This window comes from Bombyx mandarina, chromosome 23, assembly GCF_030267445.1.
Source record: "Bombyx mandarina strain Sakado chromosome 23, ASM3026744v2".
NCBI classification, from domain to species: Eukaryota; Metazoa; Arthropoda; class Insecta; order Lepidoptera; family Bombycidae; genus Bombyx; species Bombyx mandarina.
In genome coordinates this window covers 19915378-19938509 of record NC_143229.1, presented here as the reverse complement: position 1 = coordinate 19938509, position 23132 = coordinate 19915378, and the positions used below count along the sequence as shown (strand labels likewise).

The following is a 23132-nucleotide window of genomic DNA, read 5'->3' as shown; positions in this document are numbered from 1 at the left end:
GCTGCATGAATCACACGTAGGATAAGGGTATACAGGAGATTATGAGGGCATATAGAGTAGGACAAAGCCAAGAGTAACAAGAATGGATAGAATACGGAATGAATATGTTAGAGGAAGTCTGAAAGTGGCACCTGTTGAAAGTGTTGAAGTTGAGAAGTGCGCGTTTGGGATGGTATTGACATTGTGATGAGACGAAATGACAATGAGATTGGTAAGAGAGTGTTAACTATGAATGTGGAAGGATATAGAGGAAGAGGTAGATCTAAGAAGAAATGGATGGATTGCGTGATAGATGATATGTGTAAGAGGGGAGTGAGCGAAGAAATGGTTTTTGATAGAAGAGTATGGAAGGAGAAAATATGTTACGCCTACTCCAGATGACTGGTAGAAGGGCAGGAGAATGATTGTGAAAGGCAAGAGGACTAAAACCTTTTCCAGCTCCTACAAGAAGTCCCGTTGGTCCGTTCAAGTTGTCCACCCATCCTGGTATAGGCTCCTTATACGCTGCAGTCACTAAAACATAAAGAAGACATACGCAAGCCCTTAAAAATTTTTTTTATAGCTTTGATGTGCGGGCGATCTCACAGGTCACCTGGTTTTAAATGGTTACTGGAGCCCATAGACATCTACATCGACAACGATTCTAACATCTTAAGTGCTCTATTTATTGAAAAGGTAAAATTGTATAATCTGAACTCGAATTAGTACGTCTACTCACCGATAGATGGCCGTGCGATCGTAATAGGGAATTTCCCTTCGTATTGTGATACTAGGTCCTCCGTAAGAGACTTCGTGTACGCATATGTATTGGGTTGGGGTTCGATTAACCTGCGAAGATTTAGCATTAGCATTAAAACGCTTTCCATTGCTGCAAAGAAAACTTTAAGCTTAAAGTGTATTCGGTGATTATATGCCAATTAGGTTAGAATACTCCATTGACATACATAGTTTGATTCCTCATACGAGATCCCTAAAATGTGGCCACTGAACCGGTCATCGTTCTCGCGGAACCGTCTTCGTCGCTCGCGACGAAGCGCTCGACGAGTAAATTAACCCAAAGACCCAGTCCACTGAGTTTCTCGCCGGATCTTCTCAGGAGATCGCGTTTCCGATCCGGTGGTAAATCTTGCGAAGCACTGCTCTCGCTAGGGCCAGTGTTAGCAACGTCGTCAGGTGTGAGCTCACCTACTTGTAAGGTTACGCTGACATAGCCATTTCAGCTCAGGTAGGAAATTTAAATTTAAAGTGGCAAGTGAAAAGTTTTTGAATCGCCCGTCATGTATAAAAACAAAATCAGATGATACGGCCTGGTGTCAAGTGTTCACGACAACGTAAATGTCGCCATAAACCTCGAGACATAGTTCTAAGTCTCTGTTTTACAGTAAAACGGCTGCTCTGCCCTTCAAGCCTAAACGCATTACTGCTTCAGGGCAGAAATAGGCAGGGCGGTGGTATCTACCCGCGCGGACTCACAAGAGGTCCTACCACCAGTAAGAAAGATAGTTTTCTTATTCTTCTGTTGTTCCTTCTAAACACTTAACTTTTTCACCTATTGACTTCCTCGCTTCGCTTCGCATAGCTTCCCTTCACACTTTCATATGTCACGCTCCTACAATCGTCTCGACTATGCCCAAAAATTTCTAGAACATTCTCGATCCAACTAGAACATTCTAGAATGCTCTAGACTAATCTTGTCAGTATCAAGAACTTTCTTAGAACACTCGTTTCTAATCGTTTCGATATCTGTTCTTGTTTTTTGACAACAGATGGCGCTGCTCGTACCGGCATGACAATTTATATTTTAAACTAACATTAAATCTATTAAACTTAAATTTGAATATAGACGCCAACAGAGCCAAGCCGTTGCCTACCGTTACGTACTCTCCACAAGCTTCGTTCGAAGAAGGACATGTCATAGCGCTCGGGAAACACCGTGGAGGGGAGCTCATTCCAAAGCCGGATGGTACGTGGCAAAAAAGATCTCTAGAAACGCACTGTGGATGAACGCAGTGGCTCCAGGTAGTATGGATGAACTTTACTCCGGTGGCGGGCGGTGCGATGGTAAAAACGAGATGATGGAATCATCTTAATCAATTCCTCAGTATTTTCATTAAAATGAACTTACTTGGGCTGCATATGCGCGACCAGCTGATCATCCATCCAACTCATGCAGTCCATGATGTGTTCAGGACGGTGTGGAGAAGGATACAGCTTCTCTTCTAGAAGGTCCAGCTCGCAGCGGCAGTAGGACGTCGATACGTGGATGAAGGCCTTAGTGAATTTCACGATTTTTTTTAATTCAGTTCCGAAACTACTCAAAGCTATTCGCGTAGCGCGTAAAAAACCATTTATCTATTTATTTATTGCTTTGGAAATTGTTTTTTAACTTACCCTTACACATAAACATGATCCGATCCAAATGACCGTTTTACAGATGCTTGAATCTCGCTTACGACATTATCAAGATAAGCTTGCATATATACAAGTTCCGAACACGCAAGAAATATCACCCGCTCGGTGGAAGGTCTTCCCTTTGTAGTATACCTACAAACTGTTGAGCCTGACGTGATCTTGAAAATGTCGTAAGCGATATTCAGGCATTTGTCACAAATATCTTGAGTTGTATGATGGCTATCCGCCACACTACCCCCGGATCGGAATTGCGACCTACTGAGAAGATCCGGCGAGAAATTTATCGGGCTATAACTATGAGTTAGGTTTCGCGTCGAACTCTTGGATCATTTCGACGAGTACAGCTACCAGGATCCCTATATCTTCTCTTATTGCGGAACTGCAGGAGTCTAATGGAAGTTACAACAGCAGAACGATACCTCCGATTCCTCCATACACATACGGCGTTTAGATGAATTGCTCGCCATCATCATTGCATACCTCGAGGTTATTAAAGTCCTTGGCGAGCTCCAACACTTTCTTTGTAGCTACCGTGTTCAAATTGACGGCGTCACGCAGAAACATATCGAATCTGGAATCACCAAACGGTTGTATCGTTAATACGTCATCACTGAGCTTAGTGCGAGTTTTTTAATGTTCTCGATAGCGTAAAAGTTAATCCAATTTTGTATGCAGTTGGAACAGCGCCCCTAGCAGCACACGTAGGCAAACGATCTCATTCCATACAAATATGAGTTAACTTTTACGCTATCGAGAACGTTAAAAAACTCGCACTAAACACACAGTACACCACTACTCCGAGTTTCTGATGAACCGCCTAAACTTGAATCCGAACGGTTAGCTCGTTTTGCACGAATCTAACTCTAAAAACTGTTGACGTGATTAACATCTTATAAATCGATGAACGCCGGATGCACGCACGTAAAAGTGTCACGTTCCGCCTGCGCCTGTGCGTGCGAGCGAGAGCGCGGAACACGTGATAGAGAGGCATGATCGGCCCAAGCGTTGGCTTGTGACACGTCTCTTTTCTCGCATGACGTCACAGCCAGCTGTTCGAATAGTTCCGCTACTGACGATATCACGTAAAACTACCGACTTTACAATTTTTTAAATACTGGTATAGCATAAAGACCACGGCGTTGAGCCAACGGATGACGTAAACCATTCGAAGCCTCATAAACAATATAATGGCAATACCATTAACACGTTAATAAACAGTAAAACTGAATTTTAATGTGGCTGATAAAGCTTACGGTCGCTCTTGAAAGTTACCCTTGTTTTTTTTGAACCACCCTTCCGATACGACAGCTTTGCGGCAGAAATAGCCAGTAACTTTTCAGACCCACACACGCTAGCGTGTCCAATAGCGTGTCCTTCTCAGCCCGTATGACTTTTTTTATTGCCCTTGTAGGCAGACGAGCATACGGTCCACCTGATGGTGAGTGGTTACCGTAGCCCATGGACGTCAGCAATATCAGGGGCATAGCCAATCTGCATCCTACCGTTAAGCGCTCTCCATAAGCCTCGTTTGAAGAAGGACTTGTCATAGCGCTCTGGAAATACCGTGGAGAGAAGCTCATTCCAAAGCCGGATGGTACGTGGCAAAAAAGATCTCTGGAGACGCACTGTGAATGAACGCAGTGGCTCCAGGTAGTATGGATGAACTCTACTACGGTGGATGGCGGTGGTAAAATTGACTTGCCTCACGCAGGCGGCGCAGTGGAATATGACCTGACACTCCCGCTGTATCAGCTCTCTGTCTGCTGATGAGATGCCCAAGTCGTCCATCAGTATGTCGCCCGGGACAACGTGAAGTTTCTCGAAACACTTCGGGTTTTCCTTTTGCAGGGGCCCGAATAACTGCGAAATTGATATTAATGCTGTAGCACCATTAGTAGTTCTAGCTGGTAAGACTATGGCACGTTTTCTCGTTGCTTAGATCGGCTTACAAGCTGGTGATGAAGAGTTCCAAAAGTTTCTTGTAAGAATAAATTCAGCGGTCGTCAACAGATGGCGCAACTAACCTTGAATCCGAGGAAGTCGTCTAATCTCTCTTTACTGCTTTGCCCTTTTTTGGGCCTCATTAATAGGTAGAGCTTATTCAAACCAGGACATGACTTCAATAGTTTCTCGACTAATACTTTTCCCATGAAGCCCGTCGCTCCTGTGATGAAAATCGATTTGCCCGCGTAGTATTCGGCTACGCTAGCAGATGGCGCCATTTTCAATTATTTTTCTGTGAACAAATAATGACTTTAATGTTTGTTAGTTTTTTTGACTTCCTATATGGTATCTAATTGTTGTCACCGTATTCACCAGTTTTTCAGGAGCCCTTAAACACACCACAACATTTGTACTGGGCGGATCGTGAGTTCGTCCATCCATAATTCGGAAAAAAATTAATACTACACTTAGCGTGTGACGTTTTTGATTACACAATTTTAACAGAAAAGATTGCCGTATTTCCCGATTCACTATTTCCAGATATAAATTAACAAAGTAAGACATACCCTTTGGTGTTTTTTTTTTAATAGATACGGTTTATTTAATGCAATTCGTGATGGAGTGTCGTAAGAGATAATTAGCAAATTTTGAAGAATTACGTAGGTAATTTTACGCAATGTAATTTTGTTTTTTTCCGATCCTTGCTAAATAAACATAAAAAAATCTTTATAAATACAAAAAAAATAATTATTAAGTACATAATTTGTTACCAAATATTTTAATGAAATTTTTAGCAACTTTATTAGCTTAGGTACTTAGAATTTTGACGCGACACTATAGTTTAAAAGTTATATCTGATATCTGCTGTATAAATGCTGTTTTTTTTCCTTACTAAGTTCATGGTCTAGACTCTAGAGAGACCATATCAGCGTCACCGGGCGAGTAGGTGAGCTCACGGGCCTCAAACCTGACGATGTTGCTAACACGAACCCTAGCAAGAGCCGTGCTTCGCAGAATCTACCACCGGATCGGAAACGCGACCCACTGAGAAAATCCGGCGAGAAACTCAGTGGACTGTGTCTGTAGGTTAATTTACTCGTCAAGCCCTTCGTCGCAAGCGACGGGTTCGACGAGAACGATGACCGGTGCTTGAGGTACCTAAAAGCACCGTTAGTGGATCGGGAGGATCCGAAATGACGGATAAAGCTGTATACTTCGTCTTATATTGCGTCGAATGGTGAACGAAAGCACGGCCCATCTGATGTTAAATGGTTACCAGAGCTCACGTTTGTTTGCAACGGACTCTTTGAATGTCATTATCAACGATCCTAAGAAGGCATCGAAGGCTGATGCAGAAACAATTTTATTATGTGCCTCGCTCCGATATTGTGACCGATTTCAACAGTACGAAAAAGAGGCAATCAATAGTGAGTATACGCTTTGCTATTCAGCGTATTTTTTTTGGATTTAAATTACGTATATGTCGGCGTTACGCCAGGCCTTTCACATGTGGCGGGTAGCCATCATACAACGCAAGATAATTGACAGATGCCTGAATCTCGCTTACGACATTTTCAAGATAAAGCGCATATATACAAGTTCCGAGCAATAACATCCGGACCGTCGGTCTACCGAGCAATGTCACCCGCTCGGTGGAAGATCTTCCCTTTCTTGATTAAGCCTCCCCACAATGGTGACCCCGACGTGATCTGAACACGCAACCTTCTGATCTAAATATAACATCTTTTACAATGAAAATACAATATAATTCTATAAAGCTTTAACATTACCTGTTTACTAAAAAAAAGCCACGTCTTAGTTCTTACACAATTAGCTATTTTTGTGATGGGTATAGCAAATACAACTTCTTTTATACAAACAAATGTAGTTACTGCGATATAATTCACAAAATATGTCTTAATATTACATAAATACATAATTTAGTGATTTTTACATGACTCCAACATTAAATTATTTTACATAAATTACTTTTAACTAATATAAGCTAAAATTGTTATTATCCAGCCTAATAATAGATGATGCCAACAATATCATTGCATAACAATTACAATACTTAATTAAATTATTACTGTTAATTATAATATAAATTATTATTAATATTTATGCTTTATACATATTTAATAATTTATACAGTAATTTGTGTTTTTAAACAATAATATAAAAATTAAACCTATTCTGATAATCTTCAGATAAAAACAGTGTCTGCTAATTATTAAATATGGTACAATAACAGTTTCATTTTGCTAATAATAAATCAACAATAACATAGAATAAACTAATCTATATATCAATATGTTAATTATTGCCAATAGTGGCGTTTGTGTCCATATATCTATATATTAATACGTGAAGCAAAAACTTTGTATCCCTTTTTACGAAAATTGCGCGGACGGAGGAGTATGAAATTTTGCACACTTATAGAGAACTAGCGACCCGCCCTCGCTTCGCTTCGGAAACATTAAAACAAACATGAAACCAAAAAAAAAAATAAAAAAAAATTAAAAAAAAGTAGCCTATGTTCATCAGGGACAATGTCGGCTTCTAATGGAAAAAGAATTTTTCAATTCGGTCCAGTAGTTTCGGAGCCTATTCGAAACAAACAAACAAACAAATCTTTCCTCTTTATAATATTAGTATAGATATAGAGAAGAAGTGCACAATGCTAATATTTTTTTTAAATAATGCATAAAAGATACATTAAATCAATAAAGAAAACATTACACACACTACATACCATGTATTTGACGCACACACGCATGCATAGTATTTATTGTCAAACTTTTGTTCTTGACGTCTGTGGTCAAAATGAGAATAGATCAAATATTGTTTGTCTTTATTACTATTTTTTTTATAGAGTAGCCTTAGCGAAATTTGTGATTATAGAAGTATAAAATACAATCATAATAGTGTACAAACTTACAATTCCAATTATCTATAGTCGAATTTCGTCTACTGCGGGACCTCTAGTACATATTATTTATTAACGCCAACAGTTTCAGTGTCGTGTAATGCCGACAAGAACTTTACACCATGTTTTATCAAGATGGCTGCGGAACTTAGAAGGAACGCATATATTTTCTTTTTATTGCTTATATGGGTGGACGAGCACACAGCCCACCTGGTGTTAAGTGGTTACTGGAGCCCATAGACATCTACGACGTAAATGCGCCACCCATCTTGAGATATAAGTTCTAAGGTCTCAGTATAGATACAGCGGCTGCCCCGCCCTTCAAACTGAAACGCATTTCTGCTTCACGGCAGAAATAAGCAGGGCGGTGGTACCCACCCGCGCGGACTCACAAGAGGTCCTACTACCAGTAAATATAATGTCAGATCTTTGACTGACTCGGTGGCGCAGTAAATATCGCCCCTGACTGTTGCGCCAAAGCGAAAGGTCGCGGGTTCGATCCTCGCATCGGGCAAACATTCGTGCGATAAACAGGTTTGTTTGATCTTTGTCTGGGTGCTTATTATCTACCAGTGGTCCCCTGGTAGTCGAAATTCGACTTTAATGAATTGAAATTTTAATATGATATATGTATTTATATATCTCTCTCTCTAATTACACAGGTATTGGCGTAACAATGGCAGCAATAATTGACCCATCAATAAAACTTATAATAATTATATCATTAAAAATATTGTGTAACAAATGTTAGAATGTCGTCAGTACGCCAAATAAAGATTGCGGTTAATAACAATTAACTCGATTTATTGCTATGGTTTTGTTTTGTAATGCGTTTTTGCACAACATAGAGATATTCACGTGGACTTTTAAAACGCGAAGAGTTTTCTTCGTGTAAATTTTTTGCAAATTAAGTAATTCACTTTCATCATTAAAATCTTTTTATTTTAAATTTTTTTTATTTGCACACACATTCTAAGGAATGGTGGACGAGCTCGCGGCACACCGGTGCGAAGGGGTTACCGGAGCCCATAGATATCTACAACGTGAATGCCGCCCCCACCTTGGAATATAGGTCTAAGGTCTCAGTTTTTACAGTATAACGGCTATCCCGCCCTACAAACCGAAAGGCACTATGTACTGCTTCACGGCAGAAATAGGCAGAGTGGTGGTACCTACCCGTGCGGACTCACAAGACGGTCACACGGTATATCCTTTAGGCCACGATGACTACGAAATTTCTGGGTATTAATTAAATTTTAGTTTTTTAAGGTATAAGGCATAGCTTTTATCGCGGGCTTTGAGCGCGACGACCGAATCAAGAAATTCCGTAACGAAAATAAAGCCTAACACCCTCCACTCCGCCTACCATGTAGCTCGCGTTCAACACATTCATACGTTGCGCTTGTGTAGTGCTTGTGATTAAGCGCGCGGCGTGACGTCGCACTGCATGCATTTTTTTTTAACTATCATTCATAAGTCACGCTACTCGTCAAAGCGATCGAAGATTTCGACGTGCTACCTAATCCATAGACACAGCCCGCTGAGTTTCTCGCCGGATCTTCTCAGTGGGTCGCGATTCCGATCCGGTAGTAGATTCATTCGCGACGCAGTCAGAGTAGTTAAGCCCTTTTGGATAGTCACTCAGTAAGCTGTACGCAAACCTTTCCATCCTGGCTAAGACCTGGAGCTTGAGCATACGTTCAGGTGAATTGGCAACAACTCCCGGGCCACACCAGCTGTTCTACACGTTTCGTTGGAAATACCGACTCCGTATTGTTATTAGAAGGATTCGATTAAAAAAACTATTAACCTCGAGTTAATTGCAAGCGATCCGTGCTATCTGTCTATCGACTTTGAGTTATGAACCAGGAAAAAATGTAATTTAATAATAACTATTCTAAACATGAAGTTACGCATCCATGACAAGCGGCTTACATACAAATCAGTGTACTAGGACTAGAGGCTAGATGTAGGTCGGATCTGTGTCTGTTTGTGTACGAGAAGAGCTCGGGATCAGTACAGAGCTGCAGAGGACTGTGTCTGTAGTAGTGTAGTATAGGACTAGAGGCTAGATGTAGGTCGGATCTGTGTCTGTTTGTGTACGAGAAGAGCTCGGGATCAGTACAGAGCTGCAGAGGACTGTGTCTGTAGTAGTGTAGTATAGGACTAGAGGCTAGATGTAGGTCGGATCTGTGTCTGTTTGTGTACGAGAAGAGCTCGGGATCAGTACAGAGCTGCAGAGGACTGTGTCTGTAGTAGTGTAGTATAGGACTAGAGGCTAGATGTAGGTCGGATCTGTGTCTGTTTGTGTACGAGAAGAGCTCGGGATCAGTACAGAGCTGCAGAGGACTGTGTCTGTAGTAGTGTAGTATAGGACTAGAGGCTAGATGTAGGTCGCATCTGTGTCTGTTTGTGTACGAGAAGAGCTCGGGATCAGTACAGAGCTGCAGAGGACTGTGTCTGTAGTAGTGTAGTATAGGACTAGAGGCTAGATGTAGGTCGGATCTGTGTCTGTTTGTGTACGAGAAGAGCTCGGGATCAGTACAGAGCTGCAGAGGACTGTGTCTGTAGTAGTGTAGTATAGGACTAGAGGCTAGATGTAGGTCGGATCTGTGTCTGTTTGTGTACGAGAAGAGCTCGGGATCAGTACAGAGCTGCAGAGGACTGTGTCTGTAGTAGTGTAGTATAGGACTAGAGGCTAGATGTAGGTCGCATCTGTGTCTGTTTGTGTACGAGAAGAGCTCGGGATCAGTACAGAGCTGCAGAGGACTGTGTCTGTAGTAGTGTAGTATAGGACTAGAGGCTAGATGTAGGTCGGATCTGTGTCTGTTTGTGTACGAGAAGAGCTCGGGATCAGTACAGAGCTGCAGAGGACTGTGTCTGTAGTAGTGTAGTATAGGACTAGAGGCTAGATGTAGGTCGCATCTGTGTCTGTTTGTGTACGAGAAGAGCTCGGGATCAGTACAGAGCTGCAGAGGACTGTGTCTGTAGTAGTGTAGTATAGGACTAGAGGCTAGATGTAGGTCGGATCTGTGTCTGTTTGTGTACGAGAAGAGCTCGGGATCAGTACAGAGCTGCAGAGGACTGTGTCTGTAGTAGTGTAGTATAGGACTAGAGGCTAGATGTAGGTCGGATCTGTGTCTGTTTGTGTACGAGAAGAGCTCGGGATCAGTACAGAGCTGCAGAGGACTGTGTCTGTAGTAGTGTAGTATAGGACTAGAGGCTAGATGTAGGTCGGATCTGTGTCTGTTTGTGTACGAGAAGAGCTCGGGATCAGTACAGAGCTGCAGAGGACTGTGTCTGTAGTAGTGTAGTATAGGACTAGAGGCTAGATGTAGGTCGCATCTGTGTCTGTTTGTGTACGAGAAGAGCTCGGGATCAGTACAGAGCTGCAGAGGACTGTGTCTGTAGTAGTGTAGTATAGGACTAGAGGCTAGATGTAGGTCGGATCTGTGTCTGTTTGTGTACGAGAAGAGCTCGGGATCAGTACAGAGCTGCAGAGGACTGTGTCTGTAGTAGTGTAGTATAGGACTAGAGGCTAGATGTAGGTCGGATCTGTGTCTGTTTGTGTACGAGAAGAGCTCGGGATCAGTACAGAGCTGCAGAGGACTGTGTCTGTAGTAGTGTAGTATAGGACTAGAGGCTAGATGTAGGTCGCATCTGTGTCTGTTTGTGTACGAGAAGAGCTCGGGATCAGTACAGAGCTGCAGAGGACTGTGTCTGTAGTAGTGTAGTATAGGACTAGAGGCTAGATGTAGGTCGGATCTGTGTCTGTTTGTGTACGAGAAGAGCTCGGGATCAGTACAGAGCTGCAGAGGACTGTGTCTGTAGTAGTGTAGTATAGGACTAGAGGCTAGATGTAGGTCGGATCTGTGTCTGTTTGTGTACGAGAAGAGCTCGGGATCAGTACAGAGCTGCAGAGGACTGTGTCTGTAGTAGTGTAGTATAGGACTAGAGGCTAGATGTAGGTCGGATCTGTGTCTGTTTGTGTACGAGAAGAGCTCGGGATCAGTACAGAGCTGCAGAGGACTGTGTCTGTAGTAGTGTAGTATAGGACTAGAGGCTAGATGTAGGTCGCATCTGTGTCTGTTTGTGTACGAGAAGAGCTCGGGATCAGTACAGAGCTGCAGAGGACTGTGTCTGTAGTAGTGTAGTATAGGACTAGAGGCTAGATGTAGGTCGGATCTGTGTCTGTTTGTGTACGAGAAGAGCTCGGGATCAGTACAGAGCTGCAGAGGACTGTGTCTGTAGTAGTGTAGTATAGGACTAGAGGCTAGATGTAGGTCGGATCTGTGTCTGTTTGTGTACGAGAAGAGCTCGGGATCAGTACAGAGCTGCAGAGGACTGTGTCTGTAGTAGTGTAGTATAGGACTAGAGGCTAGATGTAGGTCGGATCTGTGTCTGTTTGTGTACGAGAAGAGCTCGGGATCAGTACAGAGCTGCAGAGGACTGTGTCTGTAGTAGTGTAGTATAGGACTAGAGGCTAGATGTAGGTCGGATCTGTGTCTGTTTGTGTACGAGAAGAGCTCGGGATCAGTACAGAGCTGCAGAGGACTGTGTCTGTAGTAGTGTAGTATAGGACTAGAGGCTAGATGTAGGTCGGATCTGTGTCTGTTTGTGTACGAGAAGAGCTCGGGATCAGTACAGAGCTGCAGAGGACTGTGTCTGTAGTAGTGTAGTATAGGACTAGAGGCTAGATGTAGGTCGGATCTGTGTCTGTTTGTGTACGAGAAGAGCTCGGGATCAGTACAGAGCTGCAGAGGACTGTGTCTGTAGTAGTGTAGTATAGGACTAGAGGCTAGATGTAGGTCGCATCTGTGTCTGTTTGTGTACGAGAAGAGCTCGGGATCAGTATAGAGCTGCAGAGGACTGTGTCTGTAGTAGTGTAGTATAGGACTAGAGGCTAGATGTAGGTCGCATCTGTGTCTGTTTGTGTACGAGAAGAGCTCGGGATCAGTACAGAGCTGCAGAGGACTGTGTCTGTAGTAGTGTAGTATAGGACTAGAGGCTAGATGTAGGTCGCATCTGTGTCTGTTTGTGTACGAGAAGAGCTCGGGATCAGTACAGAGCTGCAGAGGACTGTGTCTGTAGTAGTGTAGTATAGGACTAGAGGCTAGATGTAGGTCGGATCTGTGTCTGTTTGTGTACGAGAAGAGCTCGGGATCAGTACAGAGCTGCAGAGGACTGTGTCTGTAGTAGTGTAGTATAGGACTAGAGGCTAGATGTAGGTCGCATCTGTGTCTGTTTGTGTACGAGAAGAGCTCGGGATCAGTATAGAGCTGCAGAGGACTGTGTCTGTACTAATTTAGTGTCATTTTGGATTCTCCCGATCCACTAACAGAGCCTTTAGGTACCTCAAGCTCCGACCATCGTTCTCGTCGAACCCATCGCTTCCGACGAAGTGTTCGGCAAGTAAATTAACCCACAGACACAGCCCGCTGAGTTTCTCACCGGATCTTCGCGGTGGGTCGCGTTTCCGATCTGGTGACAGATTCTGCGAAGCACTGCTTTTGCTAAGGCTAATGTTAGCAACGTCGTCAGGTTAGAGCCCCGTGAGCTCACCTACTCGCTTTGAGAATCTAGCATAACCCCTCGACGTTACTAGAAAAAGTAGAAAAAAAAAAGAAAAAAAGGTAGCTCTGAGTGACTCAATTAACTCAGTCTCCTATTAATGTGTAAATCGATGAACTAAGCGCGTCGTAATTTAGAACGATCAAGAGACAATTACGTACGTAATTAGGTATAATTTACGAATCCATTCGTAGTAATGATAAACGGAAAATCTATGTGCGGTCGCGGTAATTAATTGTCTTGCGTATGTAATAGTCTGTATTATGTTCCGTGCGGTGTGCTCGCGTGGTTTGCTTCTGAGATGTCTTGCGACACCCAACGCTTGTTACAGAGTAATGCGGGATACATACAGCTTCACTTCTTAGGATACGGCGGCGCAGACAGAGATTTCTTCAGAATGAAAACTAGAGACAAATCACGCACGATCATCTGGCCTTTAGGATTCTCTTGATTATTGGTACCGGAAACTGACATACATACTTATATACGTTTAAATTTATACATATATTTGTTTTTACATCGGCCCAATAAAAACCCTTTGATCTACCTTTTGAACCTTTTGATCTTATATCATTTATGTTTATGTTATAATTATTTATTACACTTCATGTAATATTTACATTGACGGACTTAATGCCTAAGGCATTCTCTACCAGTTAACCAAAGGTAGTGCCGAGAAAGTAATGGTAGGTGCATTGAAATTTAAATCAAATTACAAATATATACATACCCTACACAAGTGTAAGTATATGTACGTGGAGACGGTCATTAGTTTGGTAGCTAAACGAAACGCAGCACGATTCCCGAGAGATGGCAGCACGAATGCGGTATCGTCAGAGCCTAGCCGGTGGAGGCGCGTAGACGCCATCACACTTACCAACCAGCCTTCTTGAAGCGCTGTGCCTCCGTCCCAAGAACTGTCATTCGTTTTCGTTTGCTAAAGTCAAGAGAAGATTTCTAAATTGCTCTAAGATAACAAACGTGATTGGTGTACTCAATATTTCTCTTAGCTCGATCACCATATTCGCCCCTATGATGTCTGACGATGGTGTTAATAATTGTGGCTTCTCCGACAGATAACTAGCGGCCAGCTACAGCTCCGCTCGGGTCTTTAAAAAAAAAATCAACGATATTTGACGTTATTGCGGCATAACTATAATAGTTAGACACAATAATATGCTGTTGCGACACTTTTTGTAAATAATGATGTCATTGTGTTCTACAAAGTCGTGGTACATTATTTTATTCTATCATCAATACTTTTCGCAGGGAACGCGATGTAAAGAATATTTTAGGTATTTTTTTTACACCTCGGGTTACATTATTGGAGTTTTAGTAAGGATCCCTAATTTTTTTCAAAAAAGATTATTATAGCCTATGTTACTCGGGAGTAGTATAGCTTGAAAGAATTTTTCAAATCGGTTCAGTAGTTTCGGAGCCTAATATTAGTATAGAAGTATAGATTAGTATAGATAAACTCACAGACGTAGAGCAAGCAAACCTGTTTGTCGCACAATGCTTGCCCGATGCGGGAATCGAATCCACGGCCCTCAGAGCAACAGTCAGAGCCGCTAATTACAACACCACCCAGTAAGTCAAAACTAGTACCCGACTGCGGGATTCGAACACCGTTAAAGTCTCGTCTATCTTAGCCCAAGACCATACTTATAACTTGTAAACTTATTTCAACGCGGTCTTCTCGAGGTATTTTTCCGACCATATTAACTCTTGCCACCATTACTCCTTAGACTCTTACATATCGAGACGTCAGTGTGCCGTATCTCGCTGACGGGACACCAGCCGATCGTCATCGCATCCGTTTACCTCCCCCCGGACAAGCCCTTCCTGAGCAGTGACATCGAAACACTGACTCTGTCATCCTGGCAGGCGATTTAAAATGCCACCACACTAGGTGGAACTGCCACCGTACAAATTTAAATGGTAGGCGTCTCGACGCGTTTGTAGACGACCTTACCTTCGAAATAGTCGGCCCTCCAACTCCAACATGTTATCCGTATAACATCGCGCTCCGTCCGAGCACTATAGACCTGGCACTGCTTAGGAACGTAACTCTGCGCTTGCGTTCTATCGAAGCAATGTCAGAACTCGACCCAGACGTCGAACCTGTCGTTATGCAGCTCGGTCGCCCCCACTACCCAGTCACAGTTACGAGGACCATGGTGGATTGGAAGAAGCTGGGCACGTGCTTAGCTGATGCCGCTCCACCAATCCTCCCCTGCGGCTCGGATTCAACTCCATCCTCCGAGGACACAGTCGAATCCATAAACATCATTACGGATCACATCTCTTCCGCGATCATAAGATCTTCCAAAGAAGTCGATGTAGAGGACAGCTTCCACCGCATCAGACTACCCCCAAACTTAAGAACCTCTTAAGAGTTAGAAACCCGGCAATCTGGGCCTACGATCGACTTCCCACACACTCAAACTGGATTCGGATGCGTCGTCTACAGCGGGATGTCAAATCTCGCCTAAGCGACGCCCGAAATGAGAATTGGGATAGTTATTTAGAAGAACTCGCGCCCTCTCACCAAGCTTACTGGCGACTAGCTAGGACTCTCAAATCCGAAACTACCGCTACTATGCCTCCCCTCGTACGCCCTTCAGGCCAACCACCGGCTTTCGATGACGATAACAAGGCAGAGCTGCTGGCCGATGCACTGCAAGAGCAGTGCACCACCAGCACTTAATACGCGGACCCCGAACACACCAAGTTAGTCGACAGGGAGGTCGAGCGCAGAGCTTCCCTGCCGCCCTCGGTCGCGTTACCCCCCTTTACCACTGACGAAGCTAGAGACGCGATCCACAACCTTCAACCTAAGAAAGCACCCGGCTCCGACGGCATCCGCAACCGTGCGCTAAAACTTTTACCAGCCCAACTGATAGCAATGTTGGCTACCATTTTAAATGCCGCTATGACGCACTGCATCTTTCTCGCGGTGTGGAAAGAAGCTGACGTTATCGGTATACACAAGCCGGGTAAACCGAAAAACGAAACCGGTAGCCCTCCGAATACCACTTCGAGCATCCCACTCCTTAATAGGCGCGCAAACACCTCCGCTGTTAGCCCCATCACTCTCTTTGGCCAGCCCATACCGTGGGCCTCGAAGGTCAAATATCTAGGCGTTACCCTCGACAGAGAATGACATTCCGTCCCCACATTAAAACGGTACGCGACCGCGCCGCGTTTATACTAGGACGACTCTACTCAATGCTTTGCAAGCGAAGCAAACTGTCCCTCCGTAATAAGGTAACTCTCTACAAAACTTGCATACGCCCCGTCATCATGTATGCAAGCGTAGTGTTCGCTCACGCGGCCCGCACCAACTTGAGACACCTTCATGTTATACAATCCCGATTCTGCAGGATAGCCGTCGGAGCACCATGGTTCCTGAGGAACGTGGATCTCCACGATGACCTGGACTTCGAGCCCGTCAGTAAGTATCTACAGTCGGCATCGCTGTGCCACTTCGAGAAGACGGCACGACATGAGAACCCTCTTGTCGTGGCCGCTGGAAACTACACACCCGATCCTGTACACCGAATGGTAAACCGTCAACGTCGCCCAAAGCACGTCATCACGGATCCTCCTGATCCATTAACGGTACTTTTAGACTACAAGCACCGGTCACCGTCCTCGTCGAACCCGTCGCTTGCAACGAAGGGCTCGACGAGCGAATTAACCCACAGACACAGCCCACTGAGTTTCTCGCCGGATCTTCACAGTGGGTCGCGTTTCCGATCCGGTGGTAGATTCTGCGAAGCACTGCTCTTGCTAGGGTCAGTGTTAGCAACTCTCCGGCTTGAGCCCCGTGAGCTCACCTACACATGCTAGGGTAAGCTGGAATAGCCTCTCAAGGCTATCAGCATAGGTAGGAAAAAAAAAAACAAAAAAACTCCTTAGACGTAAGTAACACGAAGATAAGCTAACGAAGGGCAAAACCGTGACCACCGGAATCGTAAAATATTCGAAATGTCGTAATTAAAGTTATTTATAATTAAAATTAATAATTTGTTGTTTGTAAAATCGGTTTACGGACGGTAGTTTTACGTGATAACGTCAGTAGCGGAACTAATCGAACTGTTGGTTGTGACGTCACGCGAGAAGAGAGATAAACGTGTCACAAGCCAACGCTCAGGCTCGGGCGGAACGTGATACTTTTTCGTGCGTGCAGCCTCATTTATATATCTAATATAATAGGTTGGGGAAAAAGTATTTTTGTATTATAGTAATGTATGAACCTGTAATAAATTCTCTTTGGCTATACTATTTATATCTGGCTGGTTTTGGTATCAGTAAAAGTTTAAATTTTAAAGAAGATAATACCAAATTCAAACTAGGAAAATTTGTGATTTTTATTTATTTTTCGTACTGTCAAGCTGAGTGAATCTAATGAAGAATTTCGATACATTTTAAAATTATACTACAAAAAAGGTAAAAATGCAATGCCAGCCGCGAAAACAAATTGCGATGTTTATGGACCTAGTGCAGTGTCTGTGAGAGTAGCACAAATTTGGGTTAAGCGTTTTTAATCCGGAAATTTTATGTCAAAGATGCACGTCGCTCTGGTATTACGGATAAAATGGATGCCATTTTTGAAATAGTGAAGCAAGATCGGCATATCAGTAGTTACAACATAGCTGAAGAACTGGGAATTGACCACTAAACAGTTTTGACGCATTTGAAAAAAAACTGGGTACACAAAAAGCTCGAGATTTGGGTACCTCACGAGCTCACGGAAAGAAACCTAATGAACCGTGTACTCATTTGTGATTCTTTATTACGACGTAATAAAACCGAACCATTTTGAAGAAGCTGATAACTGGTGATGAAAAGTGGATCACGTACGAAAAGAACGTGTGAAAAAGGTCGTGGTCAAAGGCCAGTCAGGCTTCACAGACTGTGGCGAAACCCGGGCTAGCTCGCAACAAGGTGATGCTGTGTGTGTGGTGGGATTGGAAGGGCATTATTCATTATGAGCTGTTACCACCAGGCAAGAAGTTGAGAGAAAGCGGCCGGGATTAATCAACAGAAGGGGTGTGGTTTTTCATCATGATAACGCTAGACCTCACACATCTTTAGTCACTCAGCAAAAAGTAAGAGAGCTTGACTGGGAGGTGTTAATGCATTCGCCGTATACCCCTGACCTTGCACCTTCAGATTCCCACCTGTTTCGGTCTCTTCATAATTCTTTAAGCAGTGTCAGGTTAACATCACGAGAGGACTACCAAAACCAATTGTCACGGTATTTTGATCAGAAGCCCCAAAATTCCTATAGCAATGGAATCATGTGACCTACACGATGGCAAAAAGTTATCTAACAAAATGGTACCTACATACTTTAGTTAAATGTAAATAAACATATTAAAAAATGTTGTGAATTTTCTTAAAAAATGCGAAGAAACTTTTTCCCCAACCTTATATAAATCTACAGTGGTCTTTACGGATGTTCCGTTATAACTACTGAAACATGCATCCGATTGATTTGAAACTTGGTATCCATGTAGAAAATACACGTACTTAATTTTATTAAAATACATAATATACTTAAAAAAAAAAACTTAATGGATAGGCTCTAATATTTATATGAGCGTTGGACTCCCTAATAATAATGACAATAAAAAAATAATGTTAATTTTAAATGCCCAGCGAAGCGAGCGAGTACGGCTAGTTGATTTATAAATTGTTATTACGTCAAAATGGCCGATAAATAAACATACATATTATGTATACGTCTTGTAAAAACTGAAGTGATACAGAAAATTATAATTTGAAAAGAATTATAATTTGCGTAATTACTGGTGACACGACTTCTTCTGAGTTCTGCCTATTTCTACAGTGAAAAGCAGTAACGCGCTGCGGTTTGAAGGGTGGGGCAGCCGTTGTAACTATACTTGGGACCTTAGAACTTATATCTCAAGGTGGATGGCGCATTTACGTTGTAGATGTCTATGGGCTCCAGTAGCTACTTAACACCAGGTGGGATGTAAGTTCGTTCACCCATTTAGGCAATAAAAAAAAGAAGAATTTCATAAAGCTAGTTTGTCTTGGAAAATTAACCAAATCGGTCCAGCCGTTCTCGAGTTTTAGCGAGACTAACGAACAGCAATTCATTTTTATATATATAGATTGTTATTTTTATGTTTTTATTTTTTTCCCCTACATAATCGTTGGTAGTCTAAGAGTCTATTCCAACTACGCGCGGATGTGTAGGTGAACTCATGAGCTCAACCTGAGAGAATTTGCTAACACTAGCCCCAGCAAGAGCAGTGCTTCGCTGAATTTACTACCGGGTGGGAATCGCGACCCGCCGAGAAAACCCGGCGAGAAACTCAGTGGGTTTTTGTTATTCTATCAAGCGATACTTGCAAAGTGAAAGGCAACATGTGTTAGCGGTAAGATAATATCATTTAAAACGTAATGTTATAGACATTAATCGTAACCACGTAAACGCAGAATTCGTTCGAATTTAAGAGCACATAATGGCTATTTATGAAACATATTGATTGTTGTAAAATTATGTTAATATTTAGCTATTACTTTGTTTTTATGGGAGGTAATAACATCCCGAGTAGTTGGCGTGATCACGACGCTAGTGCAATGTCTTCGTGTAAAGTGGAATATGAATGAGTTCAGCTGAAGCAGAGCTACCAGGGTCCGATAGTTATGACAAATTACTGGTGGTAGGACCTCTTGTGAGTCCGCCCGGGTAGGTACCACCACCCTGCCTATTTCAGCCGTGAAACAGTAATGCAACGCCACGCTTTTTTTTTTACAATAAAATCATTTTTTCTTACACTATTTTTAATTCAAATTTATTAAAAAAAAAAAATTATTTTGTTGTATTTTCTATAACAGCGTATTTTGTTAGTTTTTTAAACTATGTATTATTTATTTTTAAAACTAAAGAGTTTTAAAGGCTTTAAATGATAAAGGTTTTTCTTTACACGGCTCAGCTGATACTGTTCAAAGTGGATGCGTCAGGAGGATGAACAGGGTGGGTTTTCAGTCATCTCCGTTCCCCTTTTGGTTTATTTTAGGATTTAAGGCTAGGTACGTGAATACGATAGGATGGATGGTGGTAGGACCTCTTGTGAGTCCGCGCGGGTGGGTACCACCACTCTGCCTATTTCTGCCATGAAGCCGTAATGCGTTTTGGTTTGAAGGGTGGGCCAGCCACTGTAACTATACTTGAGACCTTAGAACTTGTATCTCTAGGTGGGTGGCGCATTTACGTCGTAGCTGTCTATGGGCTCCAGTAACCACTTAACACCAGGTGGGCTGTGAGCTCGTCCACCCGTCTAAGCAATAAAAAAAAATCGCTATACAGTTTGTCTTAAAACACAACTCTGTGTAATACAATAAATACAATTCTCATGTGAATTGCGTATCAATAAAGCAATTGTTTCTATAAAGGTTTTCGCAAGTCAATGGATTCGTTTCGTGACGCATTGACGCAATTTGCTTGTAGCGAGAGTGCTCTGTGTGTTTATTAGCGCGCATAGTTCCGTATGGTCTAGTGGCTAGGATACCTGGCTTTCACCCAGGAGGCTCGGGTTCAATTCCCGATACGGGAAACCTTTTGCAGCCCACTGAGTTTCTCGCCGAATCTTCTCAGTGGGTTGCGTTTCCGATCCTGTGGTAGATTCTGCGAAGCACGGCTCTTGCTAGGGTAAGTGTTAGCAACTCTCCGGCTTGAGCCCCGTGAGCTCACCTACACACGTTAGGGCGAAGCTGAAATAGCCTCTCAAGGATATCATAGCATAGGTATAAAGAAAAGCGCGAATTCATTAATGTTCTCGATCGCGTCAAAATTAACTCAAATTTGTATGGAGTTGAGGTTTTGTTATTGCTACGCGCTGGGGTTCGGGATAAATAAAATGTTCTACCAAAGTACAACTTAAAACTGTATTCAACGCTTTAAACACTTCAGAAACACTTTAAAATTCTAAAATCGCTTCTTCCGCTTCGCTTCAGTTAGTTCAGAGTAGTTATGATTACTTATTAACTGCGTGCCATCTCTGCAACGCTTTTATAGTCGATACGACATCCCTAGAATTATTGAGAACATTCCTCACAAGTCGAGTATTGTGTTTCGCCATCTGACAATAGATGGCGTTGTACTTCTCGAGCGTTCTAGTGCGACTATTCGGCGATAGATGGCGTTACTCTTACCGGCGTAACTTTATTATTCTGAAGGAGCTCGGTATCAGTACAAGTTTGTCCGCTATTAGCCTCCAACGTATTCTCGCGTATTTCGGCCACATCGCTCGTAGAGGCCCCTGATAGCTTAGGGAAGCTGATGGTATTTGGTCAGGTTGACGGGAGAAGATCACGCGGACGCTCACCTACCCGCTGGTCTGATCTGGTAAAGACGCTCACCGGCTTGCCAATACCGAGCCAATGCCATATTATTATTTACATTTACGAATAGTACCTATATGTAGTATGTAAAATTAGGATTGTGGCGCAAAAAAATAAAATTATTCCACTGTATAAACTTCTTTTCTAAAATCTTCTTATTAAAAATCAACTGACACATTTTACGGCTTGCTCATTCAATCGCCATCTTCCTTTTCTCTGTCATTCTCTTTTCCCTTTCTTACTGTTTCCTCTCAGTCAATTCAAAGGAACGTTAGCTCCTTTCCACTATTTTTATACTTTTTATAAAATTTGTTTATCTCTTAGGCCACGACGACGTTTAAAACGTTCCGTTCTTACCGATCTTACATGTATTTGTATTTTTGTGTACAAATTTTTTATTGCCCGTGTAGGCAGACGAGCATGCGGCCCACCTCATGGTGAGTCGTTACCGTCGCCCATGGACTTCAGCAATGCCAGGGGCAGAGCCAAGCCGCTGCCTACCGTTAAGTACTCTCCACAAGCCTCGTTTGAAGAAGGACATGTCATAGCGCTCGGGAAACACCGTGGAGGGGAGTTCATTCCAAAGCCGGATGGTACGTGGCAGAAAAGACCTCTGGAAGCGCACTGTGGATGTCCGCAGGGGCTCCAGTTAGTATGGATGAACTCTACTCCGGTGGCGAGCGGTGCGATGGTAAAAACGAGATGATGGTATTAAAATATATATATTTTTTTGTGTGAGCGATGAATTTATATCTGAATGTACCTTTTTCTTTATTATTTTTTTATTGCTTAGATGGGTGGACGAGCTCACAGCCCACCTGGTGTTAAGTGGTTACTGGAGCCCATAGACATCCACAACGTAAATGCGCCACCCACCCCGAGATACAAGTTCTAAGGTCTCAAGTATAGTTACTACGGCTGCCCCACCCTTCAAACCGAAACGCATTACTGCTTCACGGCAGAAATACGCAGGGTGGTGGTACCTACCCGCGCGGACTCACAAGAGGTCCTACCGCCAGTAAAAAACTAATACTCTAATGCAATAAGTATGGTTGACTCGTGGATAATTTTTAAGCATTAAGTCCGCCAATCTATATATTAATACGTGAAGCAAAAATTTTGTATCCCTTTTTACGAAAATTGCGCGGACGGAGGAGTATGAAATTTTTCACACTTATAGAGAATAAGAGAAGAAGTGCACAATGTTAATATTTTTTTCAAATAATGCATAAAAGATACATTAAATCAATAAAGAAAACATTACACACACTACATCCCATGTATTTGACGCACACACGCATGCATACTATTTATTGTCAAACTTTTGTTCTTGACGTCTGTGGTCAAATTGAGAATAGATTAAATATTGTTTGTCTTTGTTAATATTTTTTATAGTGTAGTAGTTTGTGATTATAGAAGTATAAAATACAATCATAATAGTTTACAAACTTACAATTCCAATTAATTATAGTCGAATTTCGACTACTGCGGGACCTCTAGTGTAGATAGATACGTGGATTGTAATAAATAAATGAAACTCGAAATGACATCACTATCGTCAGACCGTTTGGATATTTTAACTAATCACATGCCCTAAATGACAAGTTCGCTTTATTTGAAACCAGAACACGTCGCTAATCACCGTCCTTCAATTAACTATTCGACTAATCATTTGCTTCTAGAACTTACAATACTGACGAGCAGTAATGCGTTTCGGTGTGAAGGGCGGGGCAGCCGTTGTAACTATACTTGGGACCTTAGAGCTTATATCTCAAGTCGGCTGGCATTTATGTTATAGATGTTTATGGGCTCCTAAGTGATCACTTAACACCAGGTGGGCTGTGAGCTCAACAATCGATAAATTAAAAAAACAGTTTACTTAGCGCGAGTT

At 42.6% G+C, this 23132-nt stretch overlaps 1 protein-coding gene and 1 non-coding gene across 2 annotated transcripts in view; one reads left to right on the top strand and one right to left on the bottom strand.

Annotated features, from left to right (window-relative positions):
• Positions 1-23132, bottom strand: part of LOC114248995 (putative fatty acyl-CoA reductase CG5065) — a 30477-nt gene that overhangs the window by 5770 nt on the left and 1575 nt on the right. Inside the window, exons 2-7 of the mRNA XM_028182451.2 lie at positions 4437-4648; positions 4115-4272; positions 2893-2983; positions 2126-2271; positions 719-828; positions 430-513 (exon numbers count right to left, since the gene is read on the bottom strand). Of these exons, the coding sequence (XP_028038252.2) occupies positions 430-513; positions 719-828; positions 2126-2271; positions 2893-2983; positions 4115-4272; positions 4437-4634 (787 nt within the window). The 5' untranslated portion in view covers positions 4635-4648. The remainder of the gene's footprint in view (positions 1-429; positions 514-718; positions 829-2125; positions 2272-2892; positions 2984-4114; positions 4273-4436; positions 4649-23132) is intronic.
• Positions 20383-20454, top strand: TRNAE-UUC (transfer RNA glutamic acid (anticodon UUC)). The gene has a single exon. It is a non-coding gene; the product is annotated as a tRNA-Glu (tRNA).